The sequence below is a fragment of the Lucilia sericata genome, unplaced genomic scaffold (genome assembly GCF_015586225.1).
Source record: "Lucilia sericata isolate MDLA Ls3-8-SP2 unplaced genomic scaffold, ASM1558622v1 Contig001622F_arrow, whole genome shotgun sequence".
Classification (NCBI taxonomy): Eukaryota; Metazoa; Arthropoda; class Insecta; order Diptera; family Calliphoridae; genus Lucilia; species Lucilia sericata.
The window spans coordinates 77,120-99,177 of NW_023995537.1; the positions used below are offsets into that span (position 1 = coordinate 77,120).

General features: G+C 37.7%; 1 protein-coding gene across 1 annotated transcript; it reads right to left on the reverse strand.

Moving 5' to 3' along the window:
• Positions 1-14,124: 14,124 nt before the first annotated feature.
• Positions 14,125-15,560, reverse strand: LOC119612190 (extensin-like). The gene is given in 3 exon segments (XM_037967921.1): positions 14,125-14,960; positions 14,963-15,293; positions 15,367-15,560. Coding segments are annotated over 3 exon segments (1,179 nt in total). The 5' UTR covers positions 15,379-15,560.
• Between the last annotated feature and the right edge of the window lie 6,498 nt (positions 15,561-22,058).

The following is a 22,058-nucleotide window of genomic DNA, read 5'->3' on the forward strand; positions in this document are numbered from 1 at the left end:
TGGAAGTTGGGGTTCTGACGCTTCAGATGGTAAATTTTGGTAACCAAATATGCACCCGTGGTCTCATCGGAATTTCTTCAGCGAGGATCAGCTTAAGGCATAAGAATACCCATGTGTCGATTATCTCAGCATTAGCTGAGAAAGTCATTTGAGAACATATATATATATATTTCACAAGAGTCAAAACGATGTGCTGTCGTCACTGGCCAGCAGGTTTTCCATAACCAACTCAGCCAAAATGCACAACATGCTGGATTAATGCACAACATGCTGGGTTAATGAGCCATTAGGAGGTTGACTTCGCCAAATCATTTCATGGTCTTCCGGCCGATTGGATTGTAGATGCTGCAGGAAATGCAGTTGTTTTGCTATCTGCAACATTTCTCAATTTAGACGATTTATCTGATTCGGTCTGAAATCTGTTCCACTTGGATCTTTAGTTTTTTGCAGCTTTAATGTTATCTTCCACATAGATTTCATTGGGAGTGCCATTTGCAGCCTTCTTATCAATCTTGTCGAGAATGAACTTTGCTTTGGCATATCTAGCCTTAACCTGTGCCATTTGGAGGTTGTCCTTTACCACTTTACTGAATGGTCTTCCGGCCGATATGATTCTAGATGCTGCAGGTCCTGGAGATGTTTTGCTATCTGTAACCATTATCGTTTTAGACGGTTTAATTGCCTCGGTATGAAATCGCTTCCACTCGGACTTTTCATTTTCTGCAGCTGCTGCCTTGGATGAGCTGGGTTCGGTTTCCATAAACATCTGGTATTTGGCTACCACAGCTTCATACTTAACACTATCTTTCTCATCGTATTCATGGGGAGTACAATTTGCTGCCTTCTTATCAATCTTGTCTAGAATGAACTTTTCTTTGGCATATCTAGTCTCTTAACACCTCCTTCTTGCTCGTTTCTTCCTAAATTGGTCGCCAGATTTGGCTTCGTATTGGAAAGGCGTTTTAGTCAAGGGTTTTGATGTGCTATGCTATAAAAGACCTGCCTATGTCATGGCAACGGAAGGGATCGATTAATCTTTACCACTAATTAGCCATTCAGGTTTTCAGCACTGTTACCAACCACCTTAACCTCACAATTGGGGAAGTGGAATAACGGTAAAGCAAGGGATTTAAAATGAAAATTGGAGAGGATAACCTTTGGTTATAAAGGCTTTTAAGTTCGCTGTCATGCAAGAAAACTCTGCGTCAGCAGCATTTAATAGCAGGCCAGAGTCCCACATCCAGAGCTAAACCACTACATCGCAGCAAGATTGTGATCCAAGTGGAAATCTACTTCTTTTGAAATATATTTGCATTGAGTTGCATTGTTTATATTTTTAGTCATTAGAGGACCTTTCGAAGAGATAAATGATTTGTTTCCGATGAGCTTACGTCGATAAGAAAGGATTTGCCTTTGCCAGTGCTCGTTTCTTCCTAAATTGGTCGCCAGACTTGGCTTCGTATTGGAAAGGCGTTTTAGTCAAGGATTTTGATGTGCTATGCTATAAAAGACCTGCCTATGTCATGGAAACGGAAGGGATCGATTAATCTTTAATACTAAGTAGCCATTCAGGTTCTCAGCACTGTTACCAACCATCTTAACCTCACAAGTGGGGAAGTGGAATAACGGGAAAGCAAGGGATTAAAAATGAAAAATTGGAATCGCTGAGATTAACCTTTGGTTATGAAGGCTTTGAGTTCGCTGTCATGCAAGAAAACTCTGCGTCAGCAGCATTTAATAGCAGGCTAGAGTCCCACATCCAGAACTAAACCACTACATCGCAGCAAGATTGTGATCTAAGTGGAAATCTACTTCTTTTGAAATATATTTGCATTGAGTTGCATTGTTTATATTTTTAGTCATTAGAAGGTCTTTCGAAGAGATAAATGATTTGTTTCCGATGAGCTTACGTCGATAAGAAAGGATTTGCCTGAATTATATCACCCTTTCCAATGTTATTTATATTCTTAGTTTTGAAGTGCTCAGTATGAAATCCATATACATCTTCATTAATCTTAGTTTTTGTAAGTCCGTTTAAAGTCAATTTGAAGTTTGTAACCGTTCATCGTAGGGAACTGTGCAGTCATCATTTTCCAAATATCAAATTTCAATATTACTTTTTGTTTGCATTGGAAATTCTTGTTAGTTGGGTTTTCACGAATAAAGTTTATTCATTTTGTTATTATTGATGTTATTTAGTAGTAGTTGTTGTTGTTGTTATTGTTCTCAAAATTGTATCATTTTATTTAGAGCATTTTTGTTTTCGAGTGTGAGTGAGTGAATTTAGAGTATCAGTTTTGGACTTGTTATTAAAAAAAATTTGCCTACAATTCCAATTTTTCTTCGTTTCTTTTTTAATTCATAAACAAAAACATCGTTGGTTGTTTTCTTTCCATTTTGCATTATATTACTCAATTAGATATGGATTTTTATTTAGTTATTTGTTTGTTGTTGATTGTTAACCTTACTTTTTTGCAAAACTGCACGTAGTATTTGCTATGTAGTGAGTGTGTAATAGACCTGCCCTCAAAGAAACGATTTGCTTTGGATGGTTCTGATATAAAAGCTTGCAGCTTTAATGTCAGATTTGAGTTTATCAGACTGAACCCAATACTGGACGTGATCAACTCGACGATTTACCACAAACTTGAACTCGATTTTATTAAAAACTAATATCCAGAAATAAAATTCTGAATATAAAGCTTACGATATGACTTTGGCAAAAAGTTATTTTGGATAAAACTTTCTCGAAACCCTTACTCTAACGTACAAAAAAAAATTTACATATTTTCAAGGACAGGTCTAATGTTCATGCGTTTGAGTGTGAGTGCTGCACGTTTGGTTACAAATGAATTGTATTTGATTTATGTTCAAATTCAAAAATTTTCAATTCACGCATTTTTTTGTTTTGTTTTTAAGATAAAACATTGTTGTTTTAATCAAGATTAGATCTAAAAATTTTAGTATAGAAAAAAAGCAAAAAAAAAACATAAAAAATTGACATGTAGATAAAGGATAAAATTAAGATAAAAGTATTGTTGTTAATTTACAACTGTGTTTATGTATGTGTTTTTTTAAATAAAACTTATTCAATTTCCTGATTGTTACAAATAATAACGTTAAGATTAACAGAATATTATTTTACTGAAACTTTGTGTTTTATATAAAAAATCAAGTTTTTTAATCCTGCAGAACTGTATCTGCCCTCTACATATCAGACTTTCCAGTCAGCGTGTTCTAAAAATTAGAAAAACCTGGTTTGTGGTCATATTTGCGAAGTTATAAAATCGCCAAAAGACCTTTGTTTATAAAATCTGTTATGTCATTCAAAAATCCAATCCTTCTTCAAGGTTAAGATTAATCCTAAACTTGAAACTACCTTAAATTTAGAAAAAGTTTTATTCAAGTTTTAAGTTAAGATATAACACTTTATTTTAAAGTAGACAGTTTGAACTTTCAAACGATATATGTAACACATCTTTTTAATAATGGCTCTTCGTGCTCTTATAACGATCCAAATATGTGTTTTTTTCAAATTTTTCAAAAACCAAGGGTAATAAAGATATTCTGAGATTCGGATTCAGCACAGCTCAATTCTTTAGAAATGTATACATTTGACTCAGAGTTTCGAGTTTTTTCGTATTTTGTTCGCAAACAGTAAAGTAGAGTCGAAGCGATCCCGTTTTGTTAGGACCACTCGTTATTGTATAGAATTAAATCCAGGCCATGATAAATCTCAAGATGTCATTAAATCTAGACCCAGATATCTCACTAAGATTGGATAGATAGATGAAGTGAATACCAAAAAACTGTTTCTCTTAACGGCTAGAGCAGGGCATTTACAGAGAAGATGGTATACCGTATCTTCCTCTTCTCTGTCTTTGCAACTACGACAGTATTCATTGAAGCGGAGTCCAAGCCGACATGTCTGCCTAGCACTCAGTGTCCTGTTATTACTGCTATCAGCAACGATATATGTATTTCGCCTATTTCGGGTTATAAGGTGTCTTATAACTCATTGAAAGAAAGTTGGTACTAGGTGAAATCATAAAACACTTTTCTAAACGGTTCATTGCAGAGTCAAAATAGTACATGTACAAATTTCATTGAGGTTTTTCGATTTGAAGTTTGATTACAAGGTTTCGTTAAACGGTTTCCCTCAATCTATACGTTTAAAGAGGTTGTGAGATTATTAAATTTGCATTACAAACATCAACTTAAACCTGTTTATTAGAACGCCTCGGATTAAAAATAAACCCCTGATATAATATTTGGTTTCTTAAGAAACACATTTATAAAAGTTGTCTCAGCAAATAATAGATATGTATGTATGTATGTGCTATGAAAATGTCATGTTCTGCACTTACAGATCATACGATGTAATAATTTTATTTATTTTTAATCTTAATTTTTCAAGAAATATTAAAAAACAAAAAGCTCTATGAATTTTCATCATACTTCTCCAAACATGTTCCTTAGAATTTGTTTACGAATAAAGTATTCAAATAATTTTTATTGCCATTAGATTAATATTCGTATATATGTAAAATCTAAGTCTCATACAGATATTAAATATATATTTACATACATACTAAACTAGAGTATTAAATTAATATCTAAAAAAAAAATTAAAAAGTAAAGAAATCTTTGAACGTGCGTGTATTTTTTTTGAGAGACATAAACACACGCGCTTATAGAAACCTGAGGAATTCTTTAAGCCTTTAAACTTAAATAAAGTATGCCGCAGACAACAAGAGCACGCGTCCGATGTTGTTTTTTTAGACCCAACCCATATGAAAACTTTTTTAAAAGTTAAAAACAAACATTTTCTAAACATATGCTTGTATGAGACATGTTTACATTCGTCTGAAATTGTACTCTACATTTGATCGTTCATTTGATTTGGATATTGCTCAATAATTCACTTAAGTGTTAAATATTTTTCCAATAACTAAATGATAATTTTTGTTAAGTACGGGGCCATATCCAATGTTAGTATAAATCAGTAGGTATGTGAAATATATGCACATACATATATCTAGAATGTGGTAAATGTCACGATAAGTTTCGTAAGAAGTTTTGAGATATAGAATATGTTAGAGAATATTGTCCATAATTTTGGCTTTAGAGAGAAGTGTTTACCAGCCAGCCAGCCTGCCTGCTAATCTTCCTATCTATCTATCTATCTATCTATCTATCTATCTATCTATCTATCTATCTATCTATCTATCTATCTATCTATCTATCTATCTATCTATCTATCTATCTATCTATCTATCTATCTATCTATCTATCTATCTATCTATCTATCTATCTATCTATCTATCTATCTATCTATCTATCTATCTATCTATCTATCTATCTATCTATCTATCTATCTATCTTTTTTTTTTTTTTTTTTTTTTTTTTTTTTTTTAACGAGGTGAAATCATCGAAAGACTTTGTGCGAGACTTTAACACGCTAAAACACCCCAAACGTCTTCCCAATCCCGGCGGGACGACCGCGAAGTATTTCTTCGCCGGGATGGGTAGGTCATTTGACCTCCACTATTGTTTTCAGTTTCTACTGAGTTCTAGAAGAACAAGTTTTATATACTTGGCTATATATCCCCAGTACGTAGGCGAACTCATCATGAGCTGGATAATATTATCTACTCTTATTTCAGTTCCTAGCTCTGTTTGAAGATCCTCTCTTTTTGAGTTGAACCTGGGACAGAAGAAGAAGACGTGTTCTGCATCTTCTAGGTCATGGCAAATTGGACATAAAGGTGATTCGGTCAGTCCAAATCGATGTAAGTAGTGCCTATAGGCACCGTGTCCGCTAAGGAATTGGGTTGTGTAGTACTCCACATGCCCGTGTTTTCTCTCCAACCAGTTATTAAGATTAGGTATTAGAGTGTAGGTCCATCGGCCTTTTGTGGTAGCTGACCACCTTCTTTGCCAACTTTCTAGAGTTTTCGATCGAGCTTCTGTCTTTGTGATGTTGTCCTTATGTATTGAACCAATCTCTGCCGCCAGGAGGTCAACCGGAATCAATCCCGCAATTACAAACGCCGCTTCGTCTGATACCGTTCTGTAAGCACTACATACTCTTAACGCCGTCAGTCTGTATACTGAATTGAGTTTATTACTGTACGTCCTAAACTTTATACCGCTAGCCCATATAGGTGAAGCATATAGTATAATGCTTTTAACTACTCCTGCTAATATCTTCCTTCTGTGGTATTTCGGACCTCTCGTATTTGGCATTATCCTGCACAGTGACGTAGCAGATTTTCTGGCTTTTGCTTCAATATATTCTATGTGGCTTTTAAAAGACAGTTTGCTGTCTATCATCATGCCTAAATACTTTAAAGAGTCCTTTGAAGAGATTTCACAGTCTCCTACCCGTATGGTTATATATTCTCTTACTCGGCGGCTGGATATAACTACAACTTCCGTTTTGTGCTCTGCTAGTGTTAAGCCATTTGAAGAGAGCCACGATTTAACCACACTTATGCTGGCGTTTGTCACTGTTTTGGCTTCATTTAAACCCGCAGCTACAATTAGTAGTGCGACGTCGTCGGCAAAACCTATGGTCTTGACACCAACTGGTAGATTGAGCTGTAGAATGCCGTTATACATCACATTCCATAGTAATGGCCCAAGTACCGAGCCTTGCGGGACCCCTCCCGTGACTATATATTGTTGGGGGCCGTCATCAGAGTTGTAGTAGACTACCCGATCTGTGAAGTAGTCCTGTATCATCGATATTAGATATTGAGGAATGTCTAAGTTCTTTAACGCCTGTATGATTTTCAGCCAGTTGGCAGAATTGAAAGCGTTTTTAACATCTAGAGTTACAACTACGCAGTAATCATTTGCGTACTTTTTTCTTCTAATGGCCTCTCTAGCTGTTGTGACCAGGATTTTTATAGCATCTACTGTTGACCGTTTTTTTCTGAATCCAAATTGATATTCCGACAGTCCATTTGCTGTCTCCACGCTTTCTTGTAATCTACTACAGATTATGCTCTCTAGTAGTTTCCCAAAAGTATCTATTAGGCATATTGGCCGAAATGATGAAGGGTCGTCCGGCGGTTTGTTACCTTTTGGTAGCAAGACAAGTTTTTGTCTTTTCCATATTGTTGGAAAAGTTGAATGCTCAAAGCAGCTGTTAAATAAGTCAACTAGATAGTTAGGGTATGCTGCGACTACTTCCTTCACTATAAGATTAGGGATCCCATCAAGGCCTGGCGCTTTTTTGTCCTGTAAGTGTTCTGCAGCCTGGCGGATTTCAGTGCTGGTTACTGGGGGAAAAAACTGATTTGCCTCTGTCGGTGTCCTGTTCCACGTGATTGTACTTTGAGGAGGAAAGAGATAAGAAACAATCGCTCTAATCGTAGTAGGTTCTGTCGGTGATACACTTTTGCATGTTTTTAATCTCTTCGTAACTATTTTGTACGCTAACCCAAAAGGATTATTGTCGAGATCATCGCATATACTGGTAAAACATTCCCTTTTGCTCGTTTTAATAGCTTTTTTTAACTCCTTCTTTTTGATTTTATACGCTTCGTGGTGCTGGATATTTACTGGGAGGCCTCTAGATCTGGTAAATTCCCTGCGAGCTTTAATGCACTGCCTTCTCAGTTGCGCGATATTTTCATTCCACCAGTACACGGAATTATGTTGAGTACCTGGCCGTCTCTTTTTCATTGACATATCACAAGCTTGGGACACTTTACGGATAAAGTGCTTTGCAGCTTCTTCTGGGAGTCCATCTATTCTTTCGTTAATGAGACACGCTTGGAACATTTCGCGATCGAAGATGTTACATTTCCATCCAAACACTTCTTTATTGGCACGGTTTGCCAACTTTGGAGCTGTGTCAGTGTAGTCTATGAGTATCGCCTTGTGGTCGCTATGGGTATAAATATCAGTGATAACCCACTTAAAGCGATTTGCGATATTAGTACTAGCGAATGCGAGGTCTATTATTGAACCAGTTCCATTACGACTGTACGTATGTTCATAGCCTTGGTTCAAAAGCACTATGTCTAGGTTCGCGAAAGCTTCAAGAAGCGCACTTCCACGGGGGTTTGTTCGCGGGCATCCCCAGTCAATAGCCCACGCGTTAAAGTCGCCCGTAATTAGCACTTTACGGTGCTTGGCGGCATCAAACGATAATTTGTCCACCATACTTTTGAACTCTTCCAGACTGTGTCGAGGGGCAAAATAACAGCTATATACGGCAATATTTGAAATCTTGGCCCGTACAAATCCACTCATGGACGTCAATGAGTTATTTGGCATCTTTCCATTTGCTACCCAAATTGATGCAGTCTTCGTGGCGTCACTCCTCCATGATGGAGACTCTTCTATTGTATAAGGTTCACTGAGAAGTGCTACGTCAACATTTGTCTCTATAACACTTTGCCGAAGCAGACATTGTGCTGCTTCGCAATGGTTTAGGTTTAGTTGCAAAAATCTCATGGTTTCAGCTTACGCACTTCCATAGCACTTTTATATCTAGGGCAGTTCGAAGAGCCAGTAATATGAGATCTGTTTTCCTTACATAAGAGACATAAGGGTTGATTAGGACAATCCTTAATTTTATGTCCATTTGTACCACATTTTATGCACGTGTCCTTGTAGTCGTGGTTACTCTTACAGTTTGCAGATATGTGACCAAAGTCTAAGCATTTGAAGCATCTCGTCAGCGCAAATTTCCGACGAATTCTGCACACTACCCAGCCAATTCGGATTTTCCCAGTTTCTATTAAGGTATTAGCCAACGGGATGCTTAGGCCGACAGTTGCAATTTGTGTGCCTCCATAAGCCATTCTTATTGATTTAATTGAGGTCGGTTGCAGTACTTCAGTTTTGTTGGAGAACTTCCTCAATGCATCAAGGACTTCTTCTTTTGTCGTCACCTCATCTATGTCCTTTATTTCCAAGAGCGTCTCGTGGCTAGCAGCTCTAACTTCGGCATTCTTGCCCAGTACCTCTGTTACTGCCTCTCTAAACTGCTGTAGATTTTCATGCTCTGATTTATTCAGCTCCAACAGCAATTCTCCTTTTGCAGTTTTCCTAATGGCTTTAACGTTTTCACCAAGTGCATTTAGTCTGGCATCACATTTGACAGTTTTGAGGATCTGTGCGTAAGACTGCTCTGTACAAGATTTAATTATAAGAGCATCAGGTCTCGTTGTACGCTCACGTATCTTCTTCTTCTTTACAGTTTTCCACTCGCCATTTTCGGTTTCTTCCGGAGCAGCACTTTCAGCTGGTGTATCCGGAATCACTTCTGGACCATTTTTTCGAGCTGGCAACTCTCTCTTGTTCTTCTTTTTTGGTTTGTTATCCTTAGGGCTCATCATCTTTGCTGGTCGTTTCCTTGCAGAGGTTTCCATGCTTTTGGGAGTTGTACCCTCCTCTTTCTGGGTTAACCTAATATCAGCAGCTCCCTTACATCCACGGCGACACATTTCACATTTGTCTTCCCTTACTAGAATATAGAGTGCTTGCATCTCGTTTGCCATTGCCCCGACGTCTTTGTGGATATTTGTTTTCTTGCGCAAGAATAACACAAGTTCCCAGATCTTATCGCCTAGCCTGGCAAAGTCGGAGACTATTGTTGGAGCTTTGTGCTCTACTGTCACTGACTTTGGACCTGTTTTCGTACCATCGGCGTCGTGCTCTAATGCCTCTGGTTTTGGATCCGACTCCATTCCTTCGGGAACTGAACTAGTTTTTGTTCCTTCGTTGTATACTGCCACTGGTTTCTGACCCGTTTTCGTTGTTTTAACGGTATTGCACGCGGGTGAGGCTTTCTTAGTCACCGAGTTTCTTCCAAGTGGTGATTGCTGTGCTGAGTTGCTTGTAGCATTTTGTGTTACCCTAGCCAAGCTTACCGGAGTAACATTGCAGTCGTTGGATATCGACGACTGGTGGCCTGCTCGCGCACCACCTTGAGCCGCCGGTACTGGGGTCATTAGCCCCTGCACCGTAAGTGAATTTCCTTCATTGAGCTTTTCCATTTTTGTTTTTTGTTCCGGGATCCTACCCGTAGCGTTTTTGTCCTAACCGCCAGGAGTTTTAATTGCAGCCGACCCTAACATGGGAAACAGACGCTGACCAGGGAGCCGCTCAATTTGAGACAGACGCTTCTGGGTTTAATTTCGACTGGAGGAACCACGAAGACGTCACGCTTCCAACTACACCTCTCTGGAGGGTACCTCCTGTGGGAGATGCCTACTTACTGGCGGCATCTAATCGCCATGTCACAAAGTCGTCGTCAGGCTTCTGTGCCTCTTTTTTTAGCACACCCTCGGACTTTGCCGCTCATGGTCGGGGACTGCTTATTTATCGCAGCTGGCCTACATATCTGTAGGTCGTTCAGCTATCCGCCACCCGCTGACCCCGATAGGTAGCCCGAGCTAGGCCCTAGCAGCGAGCGAGCGAGCGAGCGAGCGAGCGAGCGAGCGAGCGACGAGCGAGCGAGCGAGCGAGCGAGCGAGCGAGCGAGCGAGCGAGCGAGCGAGCGAGCGAGCAGCAGCGAGCGAGCGAGGAGCGAGCGAGCGAGCGAGCGCGAGCGAGCGAGCGAGCGAGCGAGCGAGCGAGCGAGCGAGAGAGCGAGAGCGAGCGAGCGAGCGAGCGAGCAGCGAGCGAGAGAGAGAGCGAGCGAGCGAGCGAGCGAGCGAGCGAGCGAGAGAGAGAGCGAGCGAGCGAGGGCGAGCGAGCGAGCGAGCGAGCGAGCGAGCGAGCGAGCGAGGAGCGAGCGAGCGAGCGAGCGAGCGAGCGAGCGAGCGAGCGAGCGAGCGAGCGAGCGAGCGAGCGAGCGAGCGAGAGCGAGCGAGCGAGCGAGCGAGCGAGCGAGCGAGGAGCGAGCAGCGAGCGAGCGAGCGAGCGAGCGAGCGAGCGAGCGAGCGAGCGAGCGAGGAGCGAGCGAGAGAGCGAGCGAGAGAGCGAGCGAGCGAGCGAGCGAGCAAGCGAGCAAGCAAGCAAGCAAGCGAGCGAGCGAGCGAGAGAGCGAGCGAGCGAGCGAGCGAGCGAGCGAGCGAGCGAGCGAGCGAGGAGCGAGCGAGCGAGCGAGCGAGCGAGCGAGCGAGCGAGCGAGAGAGCGAGCGAGCGAGCGAGCGAGCGAGCGAGCGAGCGAGGCGAGCGCAAGCGAGCGAGCAAGCGAGCGAGCGAGCGAGCGAGCGAGCGAGCGAGCGAGCGAGCGAGCGAGCGAGCGAGCGAGCGAGCGAGCGAGCGAGCGAGCGAGCGAGCGAGCGAGCGAGCGAGAGCGAGCGAGCGAGGAGCGAGCGAGCGAGCGAGCGAGCGAGCGAGCGAGCGAGCGAGCGAGCGAGCGAGCGAGCGAGCGAGCGAGCGAGCGAGCAGCGAGCGAGCGAGCGAGCGAGCGAGCGAGCGAGCGAGCGAGCGAGCGAGCGAGCGAGCGAGCGAGCGAGGAGCGAGCGAGCGAGCGAGCGAGCGAGCGAGCGAGCGAGCGAGCGAGCGAGCGAGCGAGAGAGCGAGCTAGCGAGCGAGCGAGCGAGCGAGCGAGCGAGCGAGCGCGAGAGCGAGCGAGCGAGCAGCGAGCGAGCGAGCGAGCGAGAGCGAGCGAGCGAGCGAGCGAGCGAGCGAGAGAGCGAGCGAGCGAGCGAGCGAGCGAGCGAGCGAGCGAGCTATCTATCTATCTAGCTATCTATCTATCTATCTATCTATCTATCTATCTATCTATCTATCTATCTATCTATCTATCTATTCTATCTATCTATCTATCTATCTATCTATCTATCTATCTATCTATCTTATCTATCTATCTATCTATCTATCTAGCTATCTAGCTATCTATCTATCTATCTATCTATCTATCTGTCTGTCCTGTCTGTCTGTCTCTCTGTCTGTCTGTCTGTCTATTTATCTATATTCTGAGCCATTTATAATATCGGATAGATTTTTTAATATAGAAATTAGCTGTTGCTACCAACTTTGTACTACAGGTTTTTGCTCGAAAAATCTCCACCGAGAGTTCATAGAAATAGTAGGGTGTTAACTGAAATGGATTTCAGTTCTAATATTTTTTTTTTATTTGGTGTATTTATTTGGAATTTTGCAATATTAAAATAAAATTAAAATAATTTTACGTATGTGTACAAGTATTTACACACAATATAGAAAAAAAAATAAGCTATGCGTGGGCTTTATCTCATACTATAGTATCTATATACACTTTACGATTGATCGTGACAAATGCAGTGTCACATAAATTATAACATATTATGACTATTGTCAGTGTGTGACAAATTGTAAGTAATCCTTTTCTTTTATTATTTAGTTGATATTTAAGGAATGAAGTGTATATAATCATACACACACAGATAGATTAAGATCATCCCCTCGGGTATACACAGCTTATACAGTAGTCATTGTGAGGTATTTTAAATCTTCTTATGAGTACACAAAATTTATAGTGTCCAACGTTGCAGTGTCAGCAAACTATCATTATAAATTTAAATAAATTTTTGACTTTGTATATTTGATTTCCTTTGCTAACTTGTGGTGCGTTTTACGTGGGAAATATAAGTCGCCTATAGCATGATCGTAATCTACTCATAATCCGAGAAACAGTTCGCCATTTTAGTTTCAAACAGGGTCGCAGTGCCCTCTCTCATCTTATCTGTTGCGTGATCATAATATATGATTCGGTTACCTTGAGAGGTCGTAAAATTGCTGCTACCATTCCTTCTCATTTCACTGATACCGATAATAGATATGTTAAGGTTATTACATTCTACTTTTAATTATGCCAATTTTCCCATCAGAGAGTTCGATTGTGTGTTTTTCTCCTGTGCTATCAAGTTTGTAATCATAATTATATCCGACTGCATCTATATTCTCCCCCCGGGGTCATGGTGAAATCTCCACCTTGGTGTTATTGTAATATCCCGGGGAAAGGAGGTGCTACCAATATCTCTAGTCTGCCGGGACTATAAACTGGTGATGACCAAATGTATCCTCAGCATTTCCTTGGAATGATTTGAGATGGGGTCTAACCAGAGATCCAAATAATCTGGTACTACGGTTAGACTGTTGTCCGCAGGACTTTGTCCTGTCTGGTCAGTTGGTTGAGGTTCCTTCGGGATCCACGTAGTGGCTGTGGTTTATAGCCAAATTCGCGGGAAGGTACAGTTAGATTGGTCTGATTCACGCTGAAGTAATATATTTTCAAGATAAGTTTCTGTTATCGTCGTTAAGAGCGGTACAAACCACAAGATAGTCTGTGGAATAAAATGTTGGGAATGAGCTGATAATGCAATGATTGATCATTAAAATGTTGTGTTGACTCTTGGATATGATGTATCTGATGGAAGAGATGAAAGTGTCGGAAGAGATGGAAGTGTCGGAAGAGACGGAAATGTCGGAAGAGATGGGAGTGTCGGAATTGTTGGAGAAGATGGGTGATGTATGATTGATGGTTTTTGAACGGTTTGGTGATAAAATCTGTGATTCGTTCTGCCAGTTTGTTCCTAGGAGCTGTTGCCGAAGTAACAGAGCCTCGTGATGTGGTTGCACGACTAATGGTTGTTAATACTACCTGTGTGGATCGTTAGAGGATGGGGACGCCACGGCGTCGCTCATGGCTGTGCATATATTGATCTATCTCGATGTTGATCCCAAGATTATAGATTCAATGGGTGCGATTTTGGGGTCTTCGTTGACCCCTCTCTTTCGATTCGTCTTGTACTTTTCAGCCTGTCGGGGAAGCTTGCTACCTTCTTTCCGCAACGTGATCACTTGGCAAGAAGCTGCTCAGGGGAGCGTGGTGAACCGTCCCAAGTTCATATAGTAGTTGAAAAAGTCCTCCGTGAAATAAGGATGTCAAGGCTGGTGTTCTCGTTAAGCACTCGACTGGTGGTTGTTCTGTCCTTAATTGTGCTAAGCAGGTAGGCCTCCAAATATAAATTATACGAAATTATACGATATTTTTACCCTTAACCCATTATTACCAGAAAAATTGCCGAAAACAAAGTATAGAGGTATATAAAAAACTTTAATAACAAATCTTATCATAACTGAACAATGCATAGCATCTGCTCCTTCGTCATAAACTTAAAACTAAATATTAATTTATTAAACTAACGAAGATAATATAACAATTTATTATCTACTGTACGACACTGAGTAGAAAGGTTTGTTGGGAAATGCTTGATATGACGCTTCATCTGAAGGATTACTTCTTAAGAACTCCTTAATAAGTGAATCGAATGAATCATCGAAATCGAGATCGTTTCTAGTTTCTAGTTGGGAATCCTTCGCTGGCGTTGGTGATGAATACGAGGGTGTTGAATAGCTGGGACACTTGGAATAAGTATTACCTGCAATTTTCCTACCGGAGGCGTCTAGTGAGATTTGTACTCTTTCTACAGGATCAAGTAGAGTTTTTGTAACCTTGGAAAAAACGTTTTCCAAGGGAATGGGGAAATTATAACTGCCAGCACTTGGAGGACTATAGTACGAAGCATGTGAAGGCTTGGGTGGATATGAGGCATAAGAATGAAAGTTATTTACACCCGCTTCAGCTGTTGCATATGGACCATGATATATGGGTGCAATAGGATGAGCTATTGGTTTCGAATAGTATTCGATAGCAGGAACATTGGGCTTACTATGATAAGCTGCATAAACAGCTGGATCAAGGTCTTCTTCATAATTCGGTATGGTGGGCAAAGGTATAGATGGAGGTGTTGGTTCATCATACTTGTTATCTTGATCATCATCATCGTCATCATAAGATGGTGCATAATCATCGGGTTTATCATAACTATGATCTGCTTTAGGTATAAGTTCTCGCTGTAGAAAGTGTGTAGACTCAATGCGACCCTTTTCCACTGGTTCTGATATTTTTGATACCTGAACGATTTGTTTGTCAGGAGAATTGATAACGACTTTTCGACAGAATTCCTTGCAACCAAGTTTACACTCACAGTAACATTTTTGTATGGATCTTTGGGTGTGGTATATTCTGGACTTACTGTAGTGGGATAAGGTGCATAAGTGGGTGGCGCACGTGTGGTCGTTGTATATTTTTTAGTTGTGGGTTTGACCGTAGTTGGTTTGGTCGTAGGAGGTTTTGGACTTGGTGTGGTTGGTTTGTAAATAGGTGTTGTAGAGTAATAGGGAGTCGATACAGTTGTACTATTCGATGGTATATCAGCACAAGGAACTTCTTCCCATACTTCTTCTTCGCACTCGTAACATCCTTTGGGATGCAATGCTTTACCTCTCAGAGATGATACCAAGCAAGTGAAGAATATTAAATGCGCAGTAATCTGTTTAAAGTACACAAAAACATAATTAAATCTCTTACATTCCTCTTCAAGATGTTATCAAACTAAAACTCACCTTCAATTGCATTTTGCACGTTCCAAAAACTGCATGAAATTTTTAAAATTTAATGAACTTGCAATTATTTAATTAGTTACCAATTAAGTTAATAGAGTATGACAATAAACTAAAAGGTGGTAGTGGTCGTGGTCACGGTAATTGAGGTGACGGTTGTAGTAGTTGTTGTACAGAGTTGTTAACAAGACGTCAGCCGCACTATTCTAAGTTAAGCTTATGGCCAATACAGACTTTTTATAACGAATACGTTTGGCTGTTTGCATTATTTTGCTGTGTTTTTTTCTTCTATTAAAAGTTCATCAACGAAAAAATGCGAAAATATAGCGGCGTATTGTAGATCAACAATTAAGAACGGAAGTTTAGTCATTTAACACGTACGATTGTTTGAGATACATTATTGTCATGTTGCCAATTGCAAATTAAGAGATCAGTATAAATGCTCGTTGCACAACCCCTCTTCAATAGATATTATTAGAAACTGCATGATTGATTATAACATTTACATTCATTGGCACATTTCACCTGGAGAAGTGTTCAATTGAATATTATTTTAAGTTGATTTTTTACTTAATTGATTTTTTTTTCATATTGTGTGGGAGCTTCAGACATTTTTCTAGTTTTGATCAGAGATTTGTTGGCAGACGTTCTTTTTAAGCAAAAGCCAGTGTTTAATAAACGTGCAGAAATAATCAGTTGGTCAGATTAGTATTACATAACTTCCGTCACAACGTTGTTACATGTTGTGACGTTTTTGTGATCGTTTTTATGATCATTGATAAAATTGGGTTGTACTTATGGCAATATATACCGCCAGTTTTTCAGCGCCATTGAATAGTTTTTATCATGATATTTTTACCGTGGTTTTTATTATAAATAAATATTCACAATTTCATATGAACTAGAGTTTCTTGGTGTGAAACTAATCCCAAGAATTTCCAGGAATATTTTTGTAATTTCCGAAAATTATTACTACAAATTATAATCATTTTCTGATTCGATTATGCCATAATACATATTGAATTTGATTGAATTCGGTCCATTATTTCACACTGCGCCCTTACAACGGGATCCCCTGAATATGGCATAGGAGATCATAATTTTGTTAAATATTTACATAAGTATCTTTTTATAAAAGTAAAAATTATACTGCCGATGGGCCATAACTACGTTTTTAACCATATTTGAGAAATTCTAATAGCGCCAAGACAAATTTATTTATAAAATCTGTTTTGTCATCTAAAAGTACAATCTGCGACTTTAATATAAAGGTTTTATCTTTGTTATATCTTATTGTCTTTCAAGATATCTTAACCTAAAGTGATAGAGAAATCCTGAGGCAAGATTCGGGTTCAACCCTTACAAAAGTATGCTTTGATTTCTGGATTTTTACTTCTTTCAAATTTTGTTGGCCTGTATTATTCAATAAATATCTCGGAAGTGTTCAGGACACACAGTATAAAATTCCGTGGAGTCAACTGCTGCTGCCACAATAATGATGATGATGTGATGAAGAAATTCTGAGGACAGATTCAGGTTCAGACCTTAGAAAATCTCTGGATTTTTATTTACTGCATTTAAATTTTGTTGGCCTGTGTTAATTAATAAACTTCTCGGAAATATTCAGGTTCATAGTATAAGCTTTCCCGGCGTCTGCTGCAGCCACAATAATCTGTGCGCTTTCCTTTTATGGAAGCTTGACCAATATTGTGCCGAACTCTTAAGAATTCGAAAGCGACTCTAAAGGGGACTTTAGATGGTGGCTAGGATCAAATGTGGTCGTTCATCATAAAATGTCGTATTCCATCCAGATATTTATAAGACTGTTATAAACGTTAAAGTCATTTCCATAAGCGGGACTTATATTGAAGTTAAGAATGAAATAGGGATCGTATTCGTCATACATCTACATACAAATTAATTTGAGTTTATTTGCTTGTTTGAAATTTATATGCACCTAAGCGGCCAGACCGATTTTCTTGAAATTTTCACAGTATCCTTCTGTGTATCTGGAAGAAACTATAGGCTCCTTTTTATTTTGATATTTCAAGTAGGCAATGGCAATTTGTTCTCATACAAAGTAACTGTTAAAAGTCGTTCATTTCAGAAACTGCGGCAGATAGAGTCCTCAAATTTTGTATCTACAACTTTGACATCCATTTAGGGACAAAATGGTCTAACTGGGTTTAGTGGTCGTGGCATTTCTCATATTAAAACAAGTTAGAATGCTATATTCGGCTGAATCTTAAATACCCTCCACCAGCTACTTTTATATTAATACTTTTCTAATTGATCAAATAAAATAAATAAGTTTTCTCATGTCTTAAATAGAAAAACCCCAAGATTTAAACAGCTTAAATCTGTTACAATTCCAAGATTTATTGAACATTACAAACCCCATTTTCTTTTATATTTTTATAGCGCCCTAATATATGCTTTATATATATTTAATAATGTGCATGTATGCATGTGTGTGAAAGATTTAAGGATTTCCAAATACATATATAATTTTGTTCTACATAAATTGATAATGCAACTAGTTAAATACGGTTAAATTGCTTTTTGGGGGCAGGACCTAGTATGGGAGATATGACCAATTATAGACCGATCGTAAAAAATTCTTTAAGCTAAATTTCTGTACATAAAAGCTATATTTCAGTCAAATTTTGTATCTATATCGTAATTTAGTAATAAGTAATGTGTGTTCAAGTGATTTTCTGAAGGGAACCTATGTTATGAACCGATCGTGAAAAAATCTTGAAATAGAATTTTTTAAACAAAACTAATATTTGTGCCAAATTTTGTATCAATAGCCAATTATGGACCGATCGGAAAAAAATTCCATAGTAATATTTCTATATGTAAGAGCAATACTTGTACCAAACTTCATATGGATATTTTAATTTAGTAATGAGTTATGTCTGTTTAATGATTTTCGGGATTGGACCTTGTACGGAGCTATGACCAATTATGGACCGATCGGAAAAAAATTTCGTAGTAATATTTGTATATGTGAGAGCAAAACATGTGACAAACTTTATATGGATATTTTAATTCAGTAATGAGTTATGTGTGTTTAAGTGATTTTCGGGAGGGGACCTTGTATGGGAGCTATGACCATTTATGGACCGATCGGAAAAAAATTTCACAGTAATATTTCTGTGCATATGAGAAATACTTGTACCAAATTTTATATGGATATCTTAATTTAGTAATGAGTTATGTGTGTTTAAGTGATCGGGAGGGGACCTTATATGGGAGCTATGACCAATTATGGACCGACCCAGAAAAATTTTTTCTCTCAATGAATTCTATTAACATAAGATTTTGATTTGTAAAATTTGTGAAGATATCAACATTCTGACGGAAGTTATTAACAAAAAACTCATTTCCGGGAATATGTACTTTTGTATGGGAGGTATATGAAATTATGGACTGATACTGGCAATTTTCAGCAAGAATGAATATCTTGTGTAGAAACGAATGTATGATGACTTTCATGAAATTATCTTGCATAGTTTTCGAGAAAATTACATCAGAATGTGTAAAAAATGCTTATTTTTTTCGAGGTTGCACAGTGGTATAGGAAAACAAAAAGAGGGAAATAATTCGGTAACTTCTAAGCGGTTAATCCGATTTTAATGAAATTTGGTATGCACAAAGAGGAGGTGTTGTCGAGTTTAGGTTTTGAATTTGGACCTTATAGGCCAACCAGGGGCCCGGCGGAGGGTCCTCAAATTAGGACACCTCGGCTATGTTAAATTTTTAAAACGATCCTATTTCTTCATTTGAGTTCCGATTTAAAAAAAATTTCGTATATAGAATCTCCTCATCGAGCACTATAAAAAATGTTGTCGTAGCAGTAAATTATCTCTTATAGTTTAGGAGATATTCGCATTTGAAACTTAAAATTTTAAAATTTTTACCGTCCTTACTTTAGTTTTTTTGATAGTAGCGGGTCCAAATATTCCCGATTTTCGCCATTTTTGTTATTCGCTAACAACAAGTTTATATATCAAGCAGTGAAAGAATTATGTAAAAATCATGACTGAGTCCAAAGTAATAGGCATTTTAATTTAAAAAATAAAAAAGGCGATTTTGTAATTTTTTTTGGAAAAAAAAGTATCTTTTTCTTTTTAAGTTATCTAAAAAGTTTCTAAGAAGATGTATATAGAATTTATACTTTTTGGAAAGCTGACTTTACATAAAGTACGATAAATGAAACAAAACCTAACCAGGTCCATCCAAAAAAAACCCTATTTTTTATGGAAAATTCAATCATTTTGTAACGGGTTTCGATAACCCCGCCCCTGGTATGGATATAATAGGCAAAAAAACCAAAAAATCCCATTTTGGGATTTTTTAAAACTTTTTTGGGAATTCCGGGATTTCTAATAAGAAAATTCTAAATTTTTATTTAATTTTGGATTTTAAGTAAAAAAATCTACCTAACTGTAAATTTCATCAAAAAATATTCATAAATAAAATTTTTATTGCAATTTGAAAAATTTGTATCTTCGCAAAAACTGAATAAAAAACATTTTTAATTTTTTTTTTTTTTTAAAGTATTCCGCGAATTTTTTAATTTTCAAAAATTATATACAGTTTTGAAAATAGACAAAATTACTTTTCCATTGATATATAACATGCCTACCTAATGTTTTTTAAGTGACAAATTAATTAGGAAAAACTAAACATCTTTTAGAAAATTTACCTAGCACTATTATTTTCATCCATATATGTAACAAATTTAAGAGTTAACCTTATGGATGAAAATAATAGTGCTATGTAAATTTTCTAAAAGATGTTGAGATTTCCCTAATTAATTTGTCACTTAAAAAATTCGCGGAATACTTTTTTTAAAAAAAATTAAAAATGTTTTTTATTCAGTTTTTGCGAAGATACAATTTTTTCAAAATTGCATAAAAATTTTATTATGAATATTTTTTGATGAAGTTTTACAGTTAGGTAGATTTTTTTACTTAAAATCCATAATTAAATAAAAATTTTCTTATTAGAAATCCCGGAATTCCCAAAAAAGTTTTAAAAAATCCCAAAAATGGGATTTTTTGGTTTTTTGCCTATTATATCCATACCAGGGGGGGGTTATCGAAACCCGTTACAAAATGATTAAGAACATATTGGGTCATATAAAACAGGTCACTATAATTTGATATCGACTATGCGATTTGAGAATTTTTGCTCAAAATTGAATTTTCCATAAAAAATAGGGTTTTTTTGGATGGACCTGGTCCCCTCGGTATCAAAAATTTTTAGGTTTTGTTTCATTTATCGTACTTTATGTAAAGTCAGCTTTCCAAAAAGTATAAATTCTATATACACCTTCTTAGAAACTTTTTAGATAACTTAAAAAGAAAAAGATACTTTTTTCCCAAAAAAATGACAAAAAATCGCCTTTTTTTATTTTTAAATTAAAATGCCTATAACTTTGGACTCAGTCATGATTTTTACATAATTCTTTCACTGCTTGATATATAAACTTGTTTTTAAGCGAATAAAAAAATGGCGAATTGGACCCGCTATTATCACAAAAACTAAAGTAAGGACGGTAAAAATTTTAAAATTTTAATTTTCAAATGCGATATCTCCTAAACTATAAGAGATAATTTACTGCTACGACATTTTTTATAGTGCTCGATGAGGAGATTCTATATACGATTTTTTTTTTAAATCGGAACTCAAATGAAGAAATAGGATCGTTTTAAAAATTTAACATAGCCGAGGTGTCCTAATTTCAGGACCCCCCGCCGGGCCCCTGGTTGGCCTATAAGGTCCAAAACCTAAACTCGACAACACCTCCTCTTTGTGCATACCAAATTTCATTAAAATCGGATTAACCGTTTAGAAGTTACCGAATTATTTCCCTCTTTTTTTTCCTATACCACTGTGGGTTGTTTTAAATTTTGATTCATAACTTTTCCCGATGTGAACCGATTTTGCTCATTTTCAATAGCAAACTGTACCGGATAATAACGAATGTTTTGGGTGAATTTTGTTACATTGCTTCGTTTTAACGTGAGCGTGTTTTACACAGACAGACAGACGGACGGACGGACGGACGGACAGACGGACATAGCTAAATCGACAGATGAATATTTCTTGGTGTTACACACGAATGACAAAGTTATATATACCCTCTATCACCACTGATGGTGGTGGGGGGTATAAAAATATTAAATTAGTTTTTCTAAGAGAAGCCACTTTAGTATCATTATAAATATTTAATTTAGAATATGATGCATTAACACTAAAGATGGAATATTTGGGAAACTACATCAAGTAGGAGTCTTCAACTTCATTATGAATGTTTGGTTTAAGAATAAGTTGACTAGAAATAGTAGGCTTGGCGCCTTCCATATAAAATAAATACTAAAAGTTGTACAACTGGAAATATACTAATAACAGCTAGAACCCTAAAAAAGTTTTATATGGGAAACTTTTACATATAAATATATGAACATTTAGAGAAAAATGGGCGAACTATCAAAGATGTATCTAAATAGATAAATTGGCAATTGGCACTAATTTAAATTAACAGTATTTATTTCTTAAATCTAAGTAACAAAATTAAATACTACTTATAACAACTTAATTAATCATCGGTCTTGATTTATCAATTCCTTCGTTGCTGTTAAAGTCTTTTCCGTGGAAGTAGGCCAGTGATATAAACCGTC